Source organism: Rhinoraja longicauda, chromosome 38 (genome assembly GCF_053455715.1).
Source record: "Rhinoraja longicauda isolate Sanriku21f chromosome 38, sRhiLon1.1, whole genome shotgun sequence".
Classification (NCBI taxonomy): Eukaryota; Metazoa; Chordata; class Chondrichthyes; order Rajiformes; family Arhynchobatidae; genus Rhinoraja; species Rhinoraja longicauda.
In genome coordinates, this window is record NC_135990.1 from 15573136 (window position 1) to 15588885 (window position 15750).

Consider the following 15750-nt stretch of genomic DNA (forward strand, 5'->3'; position numbering starts at 1 on the left):
CATAGATCATGTCATATATATTACAAATCTAATGCAATAAATAAATTAGAATTTCAATAAATCCACTCACTGCCGTTACAAGATTGTATATAATCTTAAATGATAAATCAATATTTAACATTATATATAAAAAGGCCTGAATTATGGGTTCTCTTTACAGCGCAGATTGTACATAGAGAACCTGAAGCATATCCAAACCAGTTACAGCAGCACAATGGAAATAACCAACGATAAGGAAACTGTGTGAGTCATCCACAAAATACCTACTCTACACCAACAGCATATTGCAAACACATTGCTTATACTATACCAAGACAGGCAAAGGCAGCAGGGGCACAGAACATCCACACACTGCCCAAGTTATATGGTCATAAGCGATGAGTAGAATTAGGCCATTCGGCCCATCAAGTCCACGCTGCTATTCAATCATGACTGATCCATCTCTCCCTCCTAATCCTAGGCACCCGCACTAATCAAGAATCTACCCATCTCTGCCTTAAAAATATCTATTGACGGCCTCCATAGCCTTCGGTGGCAAAGAATTCCACAGATTCACCACCCTCTGACTAAAGACACTTCTCCTCATCTCCTTCCTAAAGGAACATCCTTTAATTCTGTGGTTATGACCTCTAGTCCTCGACTCTGCCAGGCTGAATTTGAAGTACAGCACCATTTATTGCTGTTGGGTCTAACTACTGGAATAACCTCCTCTGGAACTGCCTTCCACTCTACTTAGCCACGAGTACCTTCGCCAGAGTGAAGTGAGTGATTGATGGAGCTGACTCAACACTCAGGGGGCACAACTAGGGATGGACAATAAACACAGGCAGCCACACAGAGATTCAGATCAATGAAAACATGGCCTTCATAACAAGTGGAATGGTGTTTGATACAGCCTGGTTCTGTTACAGTTGGTCATCAACATTATTGAAACATGCGACGGTCATGCAGAATTAAAGTCTAAATTAAGAAACAAGGGGTTTCTGTAATCAGTTCATATTCTGATTTGGGCACCCAGCTCAAACTAAGAATACATCCCAAATTATTAATAAATACAGCTAACAATCTACAATCTAATAGAAAACATACTAGAACAGACAGATGAATGAAACATGAACTTCTCATGCCTTTAATGAGCTACAGACTCTACATCATTTCAAAAGTAGAATTTTTTGATTTGAAAGAACAAAATTTAATCAGAAATCACGGTCCACCAGTCCTTAATATGAAATATTTGAAGAAGCTTTCAAAGTTGCCAAGAAGCAGCAGCAACCCAAAGGATTTTGGAACATTTTAGAACTCAAAAGATGACAATGAATTTGATAAAGACAGACAAGACAGAATATGTAATTTGGCCCAGTCAATGAATACAGCAACTTAGTCACTTCACGTACCAAAACCAGAAGATAGTGGAAATACCAAATACAGCATTTGTGGAGGCAGAAACAGTGCATCTTTCAGGTTAACCCGTCATCCACTTTCATTATGACATTGGATAGGCTTTTGGATCGGCATGTGAATATGCAGGGAATGGAAGGATACTGATTATGTGCAGGCAGATAAGAGTTAGACTTGGCATCACGTGGAAGAAGGAACTGCAGATGTTGGTTTAAACCGAAGATGGATACGAAAAGCTGGAGTAACTCAGCGGGACAGGCAGCATCACTGGAGAAGCAATGGGTGACGTTTCGGTTCGAGACCCTTCTTCAGACCTTCTGTACGTCTGAAGAAGGGTCTCGACCCGAAACATCACCCATTCCTTCTCTCCAGAAATGCTGCCTGTCCCGCTGAGTTACTCCAGCTTTTTGTGTCAGTCTTGGCATCATGCTCAGCACATTGTGGACTGCAGGGCCTGTCCTGTGCTTTATTGTTCTATGTTATATAATTGACTTGAAGTGTTAACCATTCCTCTCCATGAATGCTGGCTCTATCAGTATTTCCAGCACTTTCTGGATTTTTTCAGTTTTACAGTATCTAGTTTTATTCCTTTTAAAAAGTACTAACCTTTGGCAACTTTTGAATCCAAAATTTTTTGGTGGACTTCTGTCGTTTTTTACACTTATGGCACATGTACAGCTCGGTTTCATCCAGCTCCTCCAAGTCTGTGAAACTTCGTAGGCAATCTGCAACAAAAAGTCCAGCAGACTGATCAGCAACTTCACAAAACCCCATTTGAACCTGCTTGTTTAGTTTAGAGATACAACACGGAAACATAGAAACATGGAAAATAAGTGCAGGAGTAGGCCATTCGAGCCAGCACCGCCATTCAATATGATCACGGCTGATCATCCAAAATCAGTACCCCGTTCCGGCTTTTTCCCCATACCCCTTGATTCCCTTAGCCCCAAGAGCTAAATCTAACTCTCTCTTGGAAACGGGGTCTTCAGCCCACCGAGTCCGCACCAACCAGCAAACTATTCAAACACGCCAAAGTATGTCCAAAATATTCCTCTCAATGGAATCATTAAAGTTAAACTTGAACATAATATAGACCAAATGTTGATGCACGGTGTCCTCTGTTGCAAGAATCCACTTTGGTCAAACAAAATGGGGGATAAAATTCTGCAACTGAACCAAACAAAAATCAAGTCTTACATAATTCAATGCAAAGGTATTACGTGGCGTGGTCAAAGTAAAAATATTAATGATTTAAGTATACATGTGGGGAGATATTATTTTCATCCTTCTATAAAAATCATGAAGTTCCACCTGCATTGTCGCTGAGATGGAAGTGGCGGCGCCCAACGGCTGCGGCTCGCTAGCAGTCTGTTCATCTTTTTTCTTCTTTTTTTTTGTGTCGGTGTTGGGATGTTTTTTGTTTTTTTTTTGGTTGTGTATGTGTGGGGGGTGGGGGGTGGTGGTGTGGGTGGGTGGGGGAAACCTTTCTCTTTTAGGTCTCTTCCTCACGGCGCGGGGCCCAACATCGCCCGGTGCGGTTCGGCCGCTGGACTTAACATCGCTGGTGCGGCTCGGCCGCTGGACTTAACAGTGCCCGGTGCGGCTCGGCCGCGGGGCCTGACATCGCTGGTGCAGCTCGGCCGCTGGACTTAAGTGCCCGGGCCGCGGGGCCCAACATCCCCCGGTGCGGCTTGGCCGCGGGGCCTTCCATCGCCCGGTGCGGCTTGGCCGCGGGGCCTTCCATCGCCCGGTGCGGCTTGGCCGCGGGGCCTTCCATCGCCCGGTGCGGCTCGGCCGCGGGGCCTTCCATCGCCCGGTGCGGCTCGGCCGCGGGGCCTTCCATCGCCCGGCGCGGCTCGGCCGCGGGACCTAACATCGCCCGGCGCGGCTCGGCCGCGGGACTTAGCTGCGCACGGCTCGGTCGCGGGGCCTTCCACCGCCCGGTTCGGCCGCGAGACGTTTCAGCGCCCGGTGCGGCTCGGCCGCGGGGACTTCCATCCCCTTGTGGGGACTGTGCGGGTCGGTCGGGGACGAGTTGTCTGTCCGTGGGCGTGGGGAAGAGAGTGGAAGTTTTGTTGCCTCCATCACAGTGAGGGGGTGTTTGGAGTCACTGTGATGGACGTTTGTGTTGGGGTCATGTGTCTTGTGTTCTTTTTTGTGTGTGACTGCTATGTAGTTTCGTTCGGTACCTTGGTACCGATTGACAAATAAAGCTCTGTTGAACTGTTGTTGTTGAACTGTTGAGATGCAGAACTTCCCTTTCCAAATTAATGTTTCTCTTTCCGTTGTTTACACCAGTAATAAAGAACATTTAAACCATCATCCATTCCAACAAACAGCATTCTATGTTTTGACCCTAACGACCAAATGGAGTGTCATTTCATATTTGGGGCAGAGAAGGCAGGTGTCGGACGAAGAAACTCCTGCGGACCTATCTAACAATGTGATCAAAGTGACCCCTCTAACAATGTGATGTGTTTAATCACTCCATAATATGCTTTACAGTAATACAGTTGACTCGCTGGGAGAAATGGTACGTCCTGAAAAAGATACGCAACTTTTCTGGTTGAGATTGGGAAATGGAAACAAAGTATTTGATTGGGCAGATTTATGATGGTATTCACTGTTTAGTTTAGTGATACAGCAAAGAAACAGGCCTTTCGGCCCACCGGGTCCACGCTGACCAGCCATCCTGTACACTCGCATTAACGTACAATGTTTTACATTTTTACCAATTAGCCTACAAACCTGCACGTTTTTGGAGTGTGGGAGGAAACTGGAGCATCTGGGGAAAACCCACGCAGGTCACAGGGACGACGCACAAACTCCGTACAGACAGCACTAGAAGTCAGGATCAAACCCGGATCTCTGGTGCTGTAAGGCAGCAACTCTACCATTGCGCCAACATGCCGCCCACTACTATAAATGTTGCAGTCGAGTATTCCGCATTTGGGGACATCGCAATGGGAAAGCCTTGTCCTGGGAGAACGGCCATCCTGACCACTGATTGTCCCCCGCCAGGTACGCTGGCCCACAACCTTATACATATTGCATAATGGGGTAAGTGGTTAATTTGCAAAAAACTGCTTTCTTTTTCACTTATTATTGAAAATATATTCTGTTCTTTGGACAGTCAGTGTAACGAGAAACTAGAAATCAAAACAGAGCAGTCAGCATTCCTGGAGTATCGGTGATTGTTATTACATCAAAATCTGGACGTGGATGGCCCAGAATTTGCATCCCTTTCCAATGGAGAGCGGAAAATCTGTCAGCAATCTGTCACGCACACGCAGTGCTACACTGAAAGCAGACGTGGTTGTCAAGGAGTCATTGAATCTGCAAAGGATGCACTGTTTCCTTGCACAATCAGTAGCCTTCAATAATGCAACGTGGGAATTACAATGACCTAATCAGCACCCCAATATTTTGATGTATAATTGGATTTTCAAATGCATTAAGGAATGGTCTTGTTTATGTTCAGTGGAGCCAAACAATGCCTCTGGTTCTCAAACACTGATTTTACTCTGCGGAATGCCGACAGACCTTAATTTCTGAAGCCGATGGAATTTCATTACAGCTAATTAAACCAAAACTGATACTCAGTTCCTTTTTAATTGTTGGCTTTGCTTTCATCTTATTTTCCAATTTTGTAAAATATTTAAGTTAAAGCTTAAATTTCGGTCAGTCTGTCAATGAGAATTCGTCACAGCCAGTTAGTGAGATCAGAAATGCTGGATGCCAAACATCACACGCTGCGACTTACTGCAACCAATGTGGAGAAAAGGAAATCAGTACCACAGGACACCTCTGCGGGTTGCTTTATTCAAAGCCAATAGCACACATCAATCCACTGCTGGCCATGGAATACAAATCAACATTCCCCCACATCAACCCAGCCAAGGCTGACTATTTGTAGCAATGTACAATATTAATGCCAAGTAAAGCATGCACACGCACACGCCTCTCCTGACATCACTCTGCGGAGGGACTGTTCTAATCAAATGGAGGGTTGGGAGCCCACCAGAGTGATGCCTGAGCTCCACCAGAAGTGACAGCTAGATTTCTGCAAGCGAGGAACCATTTTGTAGCCTGCGACTGCATTTTTGCTTAATGCGGTTATGAGATCAGTACACTGCTTTTTGTTTCAAAATATTTGCAACGGCTTACCAATACACATCAAAGTGACTTCCTTACCACCAATAGGTGTTCTCAGTCCAGATAGGAAAGGCCAGAATCCCAAACACAGGAAACTACACAATGAGTTTCAATGGTGTAAGAAAATAACTGCAGATGCTGGTACAAATCGAAGGTATTTATTCACAAAATGCTGGAGTAACTCAGCAGGTCCTCAGGCAGCATCTCAGGAGAGAAGGAATGGGCGACGTTTCGGGTCTCGACCCTTCTTCAGACTGAGGAAGGGTCTCGACCCGAAACGTCGCCCATTCCTTCTCTCCTGACATGCTGCCTGACCTGCTGAGTTACTCCAGCATTTTGTGAATAAATACCTTCAATGAGTTTCAATGATCACCTTTGTTTAATGCAGCAGAAGTCTGATACTTTTGATGCTAAGAATCATAGTGAGTTACTGACCTTATCATTCAACTCAGGTCACCCCATTATAGGCAGGATGTGGAGGGTTTGCAGAGGGTGCAGAAGAGGTTTACTAGGATACAGCCTAGAGGGTATTAGCCACAAGGAGAGGTGGGACAGTCTGCGATTACTATCTCTGGTGCACCAGACAGAATGACGAGGGACCTGACAGAACTATATTAAACTAATGAGAAGCAAAGATAGAGTTAGACAATCAGATCCTTTTCCCCAGGGTGACATGTCAAAGCTTTAAGGTGAGAGGGGCAAAATGTAAAGGAGATGTGTGGGCAGGTTTTTAATTACACAGGGAGCTGTGAAACCCGGGAATGAGAGGTGGAGGAGGCAGGGACGAGATGAGGCTTTTGGACAGGCACATGGATAAGCAGGGAATGGATGGATATGGATCACATGCAGAGGAAATTAGTTTAACTTGGCATCATGTCCAGCACGGAGATTGTGGGCTGAAGGGCCTGTTTCTGAGCTGCACTGCTCCAGGTTCTATATCTATTCCTCGTGTTGCTCACTTATTAATTTTGTGTTGAACGGCCAGCTACCTTTAGAGCTAACCTTCCCTTTAATGGTGCATATTCTTCAAGCTGCACGAGTAGCTCCTGGGAACAGTGCTCACTGAGCCAGACTTAGTAGCTCTCGGAATGTGTGCAGGGGTATCACTGCTCATCCAGAGTCCGGCCATCAAGGATAAGGATATTCATAGTGCTACCTCCGCACATCAGCTGTTTAACCAGCTGATGATGGAACAGCAACATCATTCCAAATTGGGAACTTGGAGAGGACCATGCAGATGGTGGTGTCGTCATGAACTGAGAGAGAGTCCTTGTTCTTGTTGATGTAGAGATTGCAGGTTTGAGAGTGATGGATTAGCCTAAGTGAACACATCGCTCACTGTGTCCTGCAAATGACACAAGGGCTTTGCAGACACAGAATATCCAATCTGTCCTGTTCACATAGTATAAGAAAATAACTGCAGATGCTGGTACAAATCGATTTATTCACAAAATGCTGGAGTAACTCAGCAGGTCAGGCAGTATCTCGGGAGAGAAGGAATGGGTGACGTTTCGGGTCGAGACCCTTCTTCAGTCTGAAGAACAGGACAATTCGATTTATTCACAAAATGCTGGAGTAACTCAGCAGGTCAGGCAGCATCTCGGGAGAGAAGGAATGGGTGACGTTTCGGGTCGAGACCCTTCTTCAGTCTGAAGAAGGGTCTCGACCCGAAACGTCACCCATTCCTTCTCTCCCGAGATGCTGCCTGACCTGCTGAGTTACTCCAGCATTTTGTGAATAAATCGAATTGTCCTGTTCACAAATGTGTAGTGTTTGTGGATGGTTCAAATGAGTTTCTGGTCAATGGTGCCCCATCACATTCATAGTGGGGTATGTAGTGAAGCCAACTCCTTTGAATATCAAAAGGTAGATAGTTAGAGATTCATTTATTCAAGATCTTTACTGCCTGCCATCCAAGGTGTCCTTATTCAGCTTGTATTCTGTAGCTGTGGTGAATGATCTGCAATATCCAAGCCCGTTTTCTTCATGCAAGGTGTGACCCTGGTCCTTGGAGTCTTTTCCCTTAAATTCCCATTAACATCAGTTTTACAGAATTCCTTGTTGCTGGCATCAAATTTGGCCTTGAACCCCAGCTCTGATGCGAATGCGTTTAGCACAATTGGAGCACCACACAACATGGCTGAACAAGCCTAGCCCATTGCCCACAAGTTATGATTCTGTGGGACCAATCTCCCGATGTTTCTCAGCGTGACTCTACATGGTCAACTGAGCTGGTAGCAACAGTGTAAAATCAGAATAGATACACAAGCTGAAGTTGGGTGTTTAGTTTAGTTTAGAGATACAGCTCAGAAACAGGCCCTTCGGCCCACCGAGTCCGTGCCGACCAGTGATCGCTGCACATTAACACTATCCTACACACACTAGGGACAATTTTACATTTATAACAAGCCAATTAACCTACAAACCTGGACGTCTTTGGAGTGTGGGAGGAAACCGGAGCCCCATGCAGGTCACGGGGAGAACGTGCAAAGTCTCGCACCCGTAATCAGGATCGTACTGGGGTCTCTGTTGCAAGGCAGCAACTCTACCCCTGCGCCACGTGTTCTAGCAAGTTTCACTGTTGGTATTTTGTTTTAACAGACGTTCATTGTGTTGGAACTGAGCAGCTTTCTAGGCCATTGCAGAATGCATTTAAGGATCAGCTATACACCAGGGGAGGATTGCGTGTCTGCAATTGCACAGAATCATCTCCTGGAAAACATTAATGAATCAATGGATTTCTATACCAGTCTGGTTGCTCACCCAAAGGTCTCATCAACTCCCGTAATATAATGACTCGTACTGCAACACTGCATCTTTATGTAATTAAAACACAATCGAACCTTACCGCGTAGAGTACACACTGGTCCGTTATCCTGGTTTTTGGATCTTTTGTTTCTGAACTGACTTGGGATATCTAATGAAAGATCTTGAAAGAGAAAAAAAGTCAGAAATATAATAACCTCCTAAGTAGAAAACAGTTAAAATACAAACATGCAAAATCACTCACCAAGGAATGGATCAAATTTCCGAGATTCAGTTCCACATATTAGACAGTTTACTTCATTTTGAAGTATTCCTCCAAATATGTTAGTGACAACTGTAGAAACACCATTTCTGAAAATAATCAAAACCTTATTAGTAATAGGAAAATATAACAGCCATGTTATTGCTATTAACTGCTCCATTTATAAACAGCAACTGACGTACAAATTTGTTGGTTAATTGGCTTGGTATAAGTGTAAATTGTCCCTAGTGTGCGTAGTGTTAATGTGCGGGGATCGCTGGTCGGTGTGGACTCGATGGGCCTAAGGACCCGTTTCCATGCTGTATCACTAAACTAAACACTAAACTAAAGAAATGGGTAACAGACTAAACGCAGCATTTACCATTTAAAAAAATTCCCATTCTTACCTAACACAAAAGACAAGACTGAACCAGGGACTTACATGCAGCATTTACTGGAAGACGAGATGTTCGAGCTGTCGGGCAAAATAAATGAAGTTGGCATCCCATTGTAGCTTCGCTGAAGCTCCAAGTGAAGATGGTCTAACAAGTATCGCATAAACTCATGCGCATCTTGCTGTTGATATCCTCTGCACAGAAAGATTCACAGTGTGCTATTTGGCAAGGTAAATATATTCAGTTCATACAAAATAATTATTTCCATTAGAAACAGCACAGACTGCTCCACCTTTGCTCCATTATCCTTATGGATGTTGTGGTGCATCAGTTAAATGAATTAGTTGTGCAAACTATTCTTGCTATTGAGGGCGTAGGTTTACTAGGTTAATTCCCGGAATGGCGGGGCTGTCATATGTTGAAAGACTGGATCAACTAGGCATGTATACACTGGAATTTAGAAGGATGAGAGGGGATCTTATCGAAACGTATAAGATTATTAAGGGGTTGGACACGTTTGAGGCAGGAAACATGTTCCCAATGTTGGGGGAGTCCAGAACAAGGGGCCACAGTTTAAGAATAAGGGGTAGGCCATTTAGAACGGAGATGAAGAAAAACTTTTTCAGTCAGAGAGTTGTGAATCTGTGGAATTCTCTGCCTCAGAAGGCAGTGGAGGCCAATTCTCTGAATGCATTCAAGAGAGAGCTAGATAGAGCTCTTAAGGATAGCGGAGTCAGGGGATATGGGGAGAAGGCAGGAACGGGGTACTGATTAAGAATGATCAGCCATGATCACATTGAATGGTGGTGCTGGCTCGAAGGGCCGAATGGTCTCCTCCTGCACCTATTGTCTTGTCTAAAAGGTGAACATTTCATTCAGTTTAGGTTATTGTCAGGTGAAAAGTTTTTGTTGTGTGCTTTCCAGTCAGCGGAAAGACAAAACATGATTACAATCAAGCCATTTACAATGTATAAGGAACAGAAGATCATAGTTAAAGTAAGAAAATTTGCTGTAGGAATAGAGATTTAAGATTGCGGAGCAATTGCATGATGTGTTTGTAGATCTGCCTCTCTGGCTAGCACACAAATAGTCGCCTGTGTTGGGCACCATCTTGGAAGCAAGCTGCAGTATTTCATTATATTCTGCTTCACCTTCTGTGGATGGGCAAGAACATATACTTGGGGAAGCAGCAATTGAGCTCTCGGGCTGAAACATGACATACAATAAATGTCAGATGGAACTGCAGATGCTGGTTTACACAAGGTAAACACAAAATGGTGGTGTAACTCAGCAGGTCAGGCAGCATCTCTGAAGAAAATGGAATAGGTAAAGATTCAGATGGAAACGCTTCTTCAGACTGGGAGTCAGGGGAGAGGGAAACTAGAGGTATGAAATGGTTCACAACTGGCAGAGCTGGCACCGATGACCAGGGAAAGGTGGAGCCCACAATGCAAGGGGCTTATCCACTGGTTAAAACAGAAGTTTTCTCCATCCATATTATGTACAAAAGTAAACTACATGCAAATAGTAGTTGTTATAGACCTCAAACGGGAACTATTCCCTTCTCGTTGCAATCAGCACTTCAGGTTATTAACAACTCTAGATTGATGATAGAGCAAATGGCAGCACTTTCAACTCACTTGCCTGAAAACATAATTAGTTTGTGGAAATTCAGCAAGGCAACTCCCTGGCGTTTCACACTGTCTTTGTAAGTGCAATGCAAAGAGCTTTTTTGAAACACACAATGCCCCAATTAAAGTTACTATTTACAGTTCAAAGCAAAGCCACTGGAACAATCGCAAGCACTGAGAATACCATACACTGTTCAAGAAGCTTGGTACAGCATATGCATACTTTTAATTGTCGAAGCAGCAAAATATAAAGACACATTTTCTTTGTTTTTTTAGCTTGGTCAGACAAATTTTAATAAGGTTTTCATCTTAATAAGCTCCATATATTTTATGGGCAGCACAGAGGCACAACACTCTGCCTTACAGCGTCAGAGACCCGGACTAAATCCTGACTATGTGTGTTGTCTGTATGGAGGTTGTACGTTCTCTCCGTGACTGCCTGGGTTTTCTTGGGGTGATCTGGTTTCCTCCCACACTCCATAGACGGACCAGGTTTGTAGGTGAATTGGCTTTGGTAAAGATTGTAAACTGTCCCTAATGTGTAGGATAATGCTCGAGTACAGAGATCACAGGTTGGTGTGGACTCGGTGGGCTGTATCTCTAAACTAAACCGTCCATAACTTAAAATATCCCAGCTAAAATGCCTTTGAAGCAGTGTCGTATATTTATTATACCTTTTTTTTACTGGAATTCCTTAAACAAAATCATATATACAAGGAACTTCCGCAACAGCAGATAACATCTGCATTGAGCGAGCAAAACAACAATTTGCTGGAGGGCATTGCTGCCCGACCTGCTGAGTTCTTCCAGCAGCTCAGATTACAGCATCTGCAGCCACCCGTGTCTCTGCATTGAGACAGGCCGTTTAACCATGTTGGACAACACAAAAATAATCTGCTGCCTACCTGAAATTTGGCATGATCTTCCAAATGACATAGAAGAGAGATTCAGGACAGAATGCGGTCTGGCTTCCTTGCCATAAGGCGCAGAGTGTTTTCCGGAATTCTTCTACTAGTGAACTGCTTATTTAGCAATGAAAAAGAAAAAGGTGGAATATTAATAGCACAACCCAAGTACACTGATGAGAAGTGTATGAAAGAACTGCAGATGCTGGTCTATATAGTAGACACAAAATGCTGGAATAACTCAGCGGGACAGGCAGCATCTCTGGAAAGAAAGAATGGGTGACGTTTCAGGTCTCGACCCTAAACGTTACCCATTCCTTCTCTCCAGAGATGCTGCCTGTCCCGCTGAGTTACTCCAGCATTTTGTGTCTACACTGATGAGAATATTGCCACCATGAGCTATTTGAACCATTGCATGGAACTGGCTTACATTTCATTAACATGTGAATCAACCAATGTTTTTGAAATGAAGAACAAGCTGTCAGCCCAATTCCATTCCCTGATTTTACCTTGTAACCCGAAATATTTAATGTTTTCCCGTTTAAAAGTTGTGGATTCAGTTGCATCTACCCATTAATATTTTCTGGTATACAGAAAATGTGCATGTCTACAAGATTGATTTTAAAATATTGTGGGTATCTAGTGTGACATACAAACCGCATGGAATATTACAAGCACAGGAGTTACATTTTTAGAACTGATTTATATATTTTCTCCCCGGCCAGGATAATGAGATACGGCAAAATCTCCAAATTCTGAAAACCCTTACAATTTTTTTTAAAGTGATGGGGGGCAAAGCTTAAAGGAGATGTGCGGGTCACGTTTAAAAAAAACTACACAGAGGGTGTTGGTTGGTTGTCTGAAATGACACGGTAGCGCAGCGGTAGAGTTGCTGCTTTACAGCGAATGCAGCGCTGGAGACTCAGGTTCGATCCTGACTACGGGTGCTGCACTGTAAGGAGTTTGTACGTTCTCCCCGTGACCTGCGTGGGTTTTCTCCGAGATCTTCGGTTTCCTCCCACACTCCAAAGACGTACAGGTATGTAGGTTAATTGGCTGGGTAAATGTAAATGTAAAAATTGTCCCTAGTGGGTGTAGGATAGTGTTAATGTACGGGGATCACTGGGCGGCACGGACTTGGAGGGCCGAAAAGGCCTGTTTCCGGCTGTATATATATGATGATGATATGATATGACCTTCGGAGAGTGGTGGTTGAAGCAGATTGGTTAGTGGCATTTAAGGCTTTCGGATGGGCAAATGGATATGCAGGGAATGAAGGGGTGTGGGCTTTGTGTAGGTAGATAAGCAATGGTCTTGGCATCGTGTTCGGCACAGACATTGTAGGCTGAAGGGCCTGTTCTTGTGCTGTACTGTTCCATTGTCTAAAATGTCTACTTAGCTGCCCTCTGACGGGAATTCAATCCATCTGCTTTAAAGTCACAAACAATATATTAACCGTGACAATATAATTTGGCAGATTCAATAAAAGCAGCATTCTAATGTTTGGCGTGGCCAATTGTTCAAGATTTGATATTGAAGTATCTTTTCCAATTACCGATTGCTTATATCTGTATATTTTGATGTTATGGTGCATGCGAGTTACAAAAAAAGTAGTTACATACACACTGTTGTTGCCCTGACTTCTGGTGTGATAGGTCCTTCTCCCCGCTGTTTTACCACTACGCAGTTCCACTGCCGGCAGCTCCTTGAAATAGCAGCAGAATTGCTGGATGTTACTGCAGATAGGAGGAAAAACACCAATTGATACTTCCAAAAATAGAGCTTTAAAAATGTTCAAGTATCTCTGCTTAGTGATTCATGCCCAAAAAACAAATAATCTGACCAATGAAGTTGTTACGGTCAAAAATAATCAAAAGTAGAAACAATACATTGGAAATGCTCACATCCAGGAACATGTGTGGAAAGAGAAATGGTTAATGTTGCAGATCAGACACCCAGTAATGTTAACTGTTTCTCTCACTGTAGATACTGTCTGACCTGCTGAATGTTTTCAGATTTTGCTTATATTCACACAGAATACAAAAAATCTACTTTTAAATTTGGATCCAAATGCCCTAAGGGCTTTTCAGCAAATAAAGATACTTTTGAAATGTGACAGCTAATTTGCACCCTAATAGCAAATCAAATAATCTTTTATTGATGGTGGATAATGAGATAAATGTTGGCCAAGACATAGCAGGGTAGATCGTCATCACATTGTGATTGTGTAATGGATCTTTCACATCCACATGGGTCAGCTAGCAGGGCCTCATTTAACATCCTATTGGGAAGGTGGCAGACCACCATAATGGACCACTTGCTCATCAATGCACTGGATTGCCTGCCTGGTCTTGTGCTCTAGACACAATACAACGCAAGGTTCAAGTTGTGGTGAGCCAAGATAAGCAAATTAGTAAGAGTCAGGTGCAACCAGTGGTCAAATGCTTGAAGGTTCAGCTCTCATCGGTGAGAAAGAGGAAAAGGTACGGGGCAGGTTTTCACTTACAATTAATCTTTTAGTACACACACATGATTCACAAGACCATGAATCACGGTCAGCATGGCAGTGGAGTTGCTGCCTTACAGCGCCAGAGACCCGGGTTCGATCCCGATTACAGGTGGTGTCTGTACAAAGTTTGCACGTTCTCCCCGTGCCCTTCGTGGGTTTTCCCCGGGTGCTCTGGTTTCCTCCCACACTCTAAAGACACGCTGATTGGTTTGGTTAAATTGTAAAATTGTAGAATAGTTTAGTGTATTCTAAACGGCATGGACTCGGTGGGCAGAAGGGCCTGTTTCCATGCTGCAACTCTAAACTCAACTAAACCATGTTAGTCAGAGCCAGTAAAAAATCAGTCCAATCAGTCCAAGAGTCCAATCAGTAAAAAACTAGTCTCTTAAATCAAAATACCCAATTTGCAAAGAGAATAATTGCAGATTCTGTAAATCAGACAGAACTTGTGGACAGAAATAGAATTTATATTTCAGGTTTTTACATTTCAGGTCAACTTTACATTAGATCTGCCTTTTCATGAAAACTGTTGAGTTTTGATGAAAGGTCATCAAATGTTTGGCCAATATTGAGCATTTCCAGTAATCTCTGTGTTTGGATCAGATTTCAGCCATCTGCAACATTTGGCTCACAATTAACCTTGATTTAATCCCGCACACAAAAAAGCACGAGATCATGTACAGAATATATCTGCATTAAATCCAACACAACCACGCTAACCTGACCAGATTACATAGATTATCCACCTTAAATTTAATATTCAGTTCATTATTCAAATTTTCCTGCAGTACTTTAAATTTTAGCACCTTAAAAACATTTAGTTTTGCAAAAAAAAACACTGTATGGCATTGAATACAAACATTTTGTACCTGCATTAACAATTACATTTAAAGGCAAATCACATCCCTTTTGCTCAGACATGTTTGTAGTCTATTTTTTTTATAGAAACAGTAATGTTAATCAAAAATAAGGACAGCAATAATTATTTTATGTACCGTATATTAAAACCAAAAAGGCCTTTAAAACAATGTTTCATTTTCTGGATACCTATTGCTAGACAACTTGTTCCAACATACCCGAAAGCACATTTTTAATCCAAGACCAACAAATGCTCATCTATCTTCACCTACAATACTAATGTTTTTTTATCTGGGTTTCACTTTACGATTAAGTGTACTTTAAATAATTAAATGGTGATAAAAGCATCCACTATATCAATAATGATAAGTAGATAAACCTATGCAGGTATATTGCAGGTGCCTCATTGCACTAATTTGAGAAAATTTATCACCATCTCGTTCATACGTCAATGTTAATGGTGCCACTCTAGCTTGTTAAAAAAATCCAGATTCAATGTGCATGCAGCACCAATAAATTATACATACTTGCAACGTGTTCCCTTTCTGTGAAATGCAGTACAGAAAAAGTTTGCAAGTAGAAAGATCAAGAACTGCTTTCAGTCAAATTGTCCAGGGCCAGCTGTTCAAATGGAGGTTACACTAACACTTTACCATGATCAAAGCTCATCTGTGCAGACCTACTGTCACCCCATCTTCGGTTGCAAGAGGGAGGTATAATAGGAGACGGCAAAACGTTTAAGGAAGGACCCAAAAGCTTTTATTTTCTTATCATTATCTATAATGATCTAAAATGATGGGTCTTCCACAGGAGGTGAGGGGGGAATCCTTCCTGGAGATGAGGAGGGAATCCAACCGTGGACGTTTTCAGGAAGGAGGGCTCAGATAGGGTA

The 15750-nt window shown here is 43.1% G+C and overlaps 1 protein-coding gene across 2 annotated transcripts in view; it reads right to left on the reverse strand.

Moving 5' to 3' along the window:
* Nucleotides 1-15750, reverse strand: part of usp3 (ubiquitin specific peptidase 3) — a 77260-nt gene that overhangs the window by 12852 nt on the left and 48658 nt on the right. The window contains exons 7-12 of one of the 2 annotated variants that reach the window (XM_078429896.1): nt 13114-13227; nt 11492-11605; nt 9003-9149; nt 8564-8670; nt 8402-8482; nt 2005-2123 (exon numbers count right to left, since the gene is read on the reverse strand). In XM_078429896.1, the coding sequence (XP_078286022.1) occupies nt 2005-2123; nt 8402-8482; nt 8564-8670; nt 9003-9149; nt 11492-11605; nt 13114-13227 (682 nt within the window). Of the gene's footprint in view, nt 1-2004; nt 2124-8401; nt 8483-8563; nt 8671-9002; nt 9150-11491; nt 11609-13113; nt 13228-15750 lie in introns of both variants that reach the window. The other variant, XM_078429895.1, reaches the window with a different exon arrangement.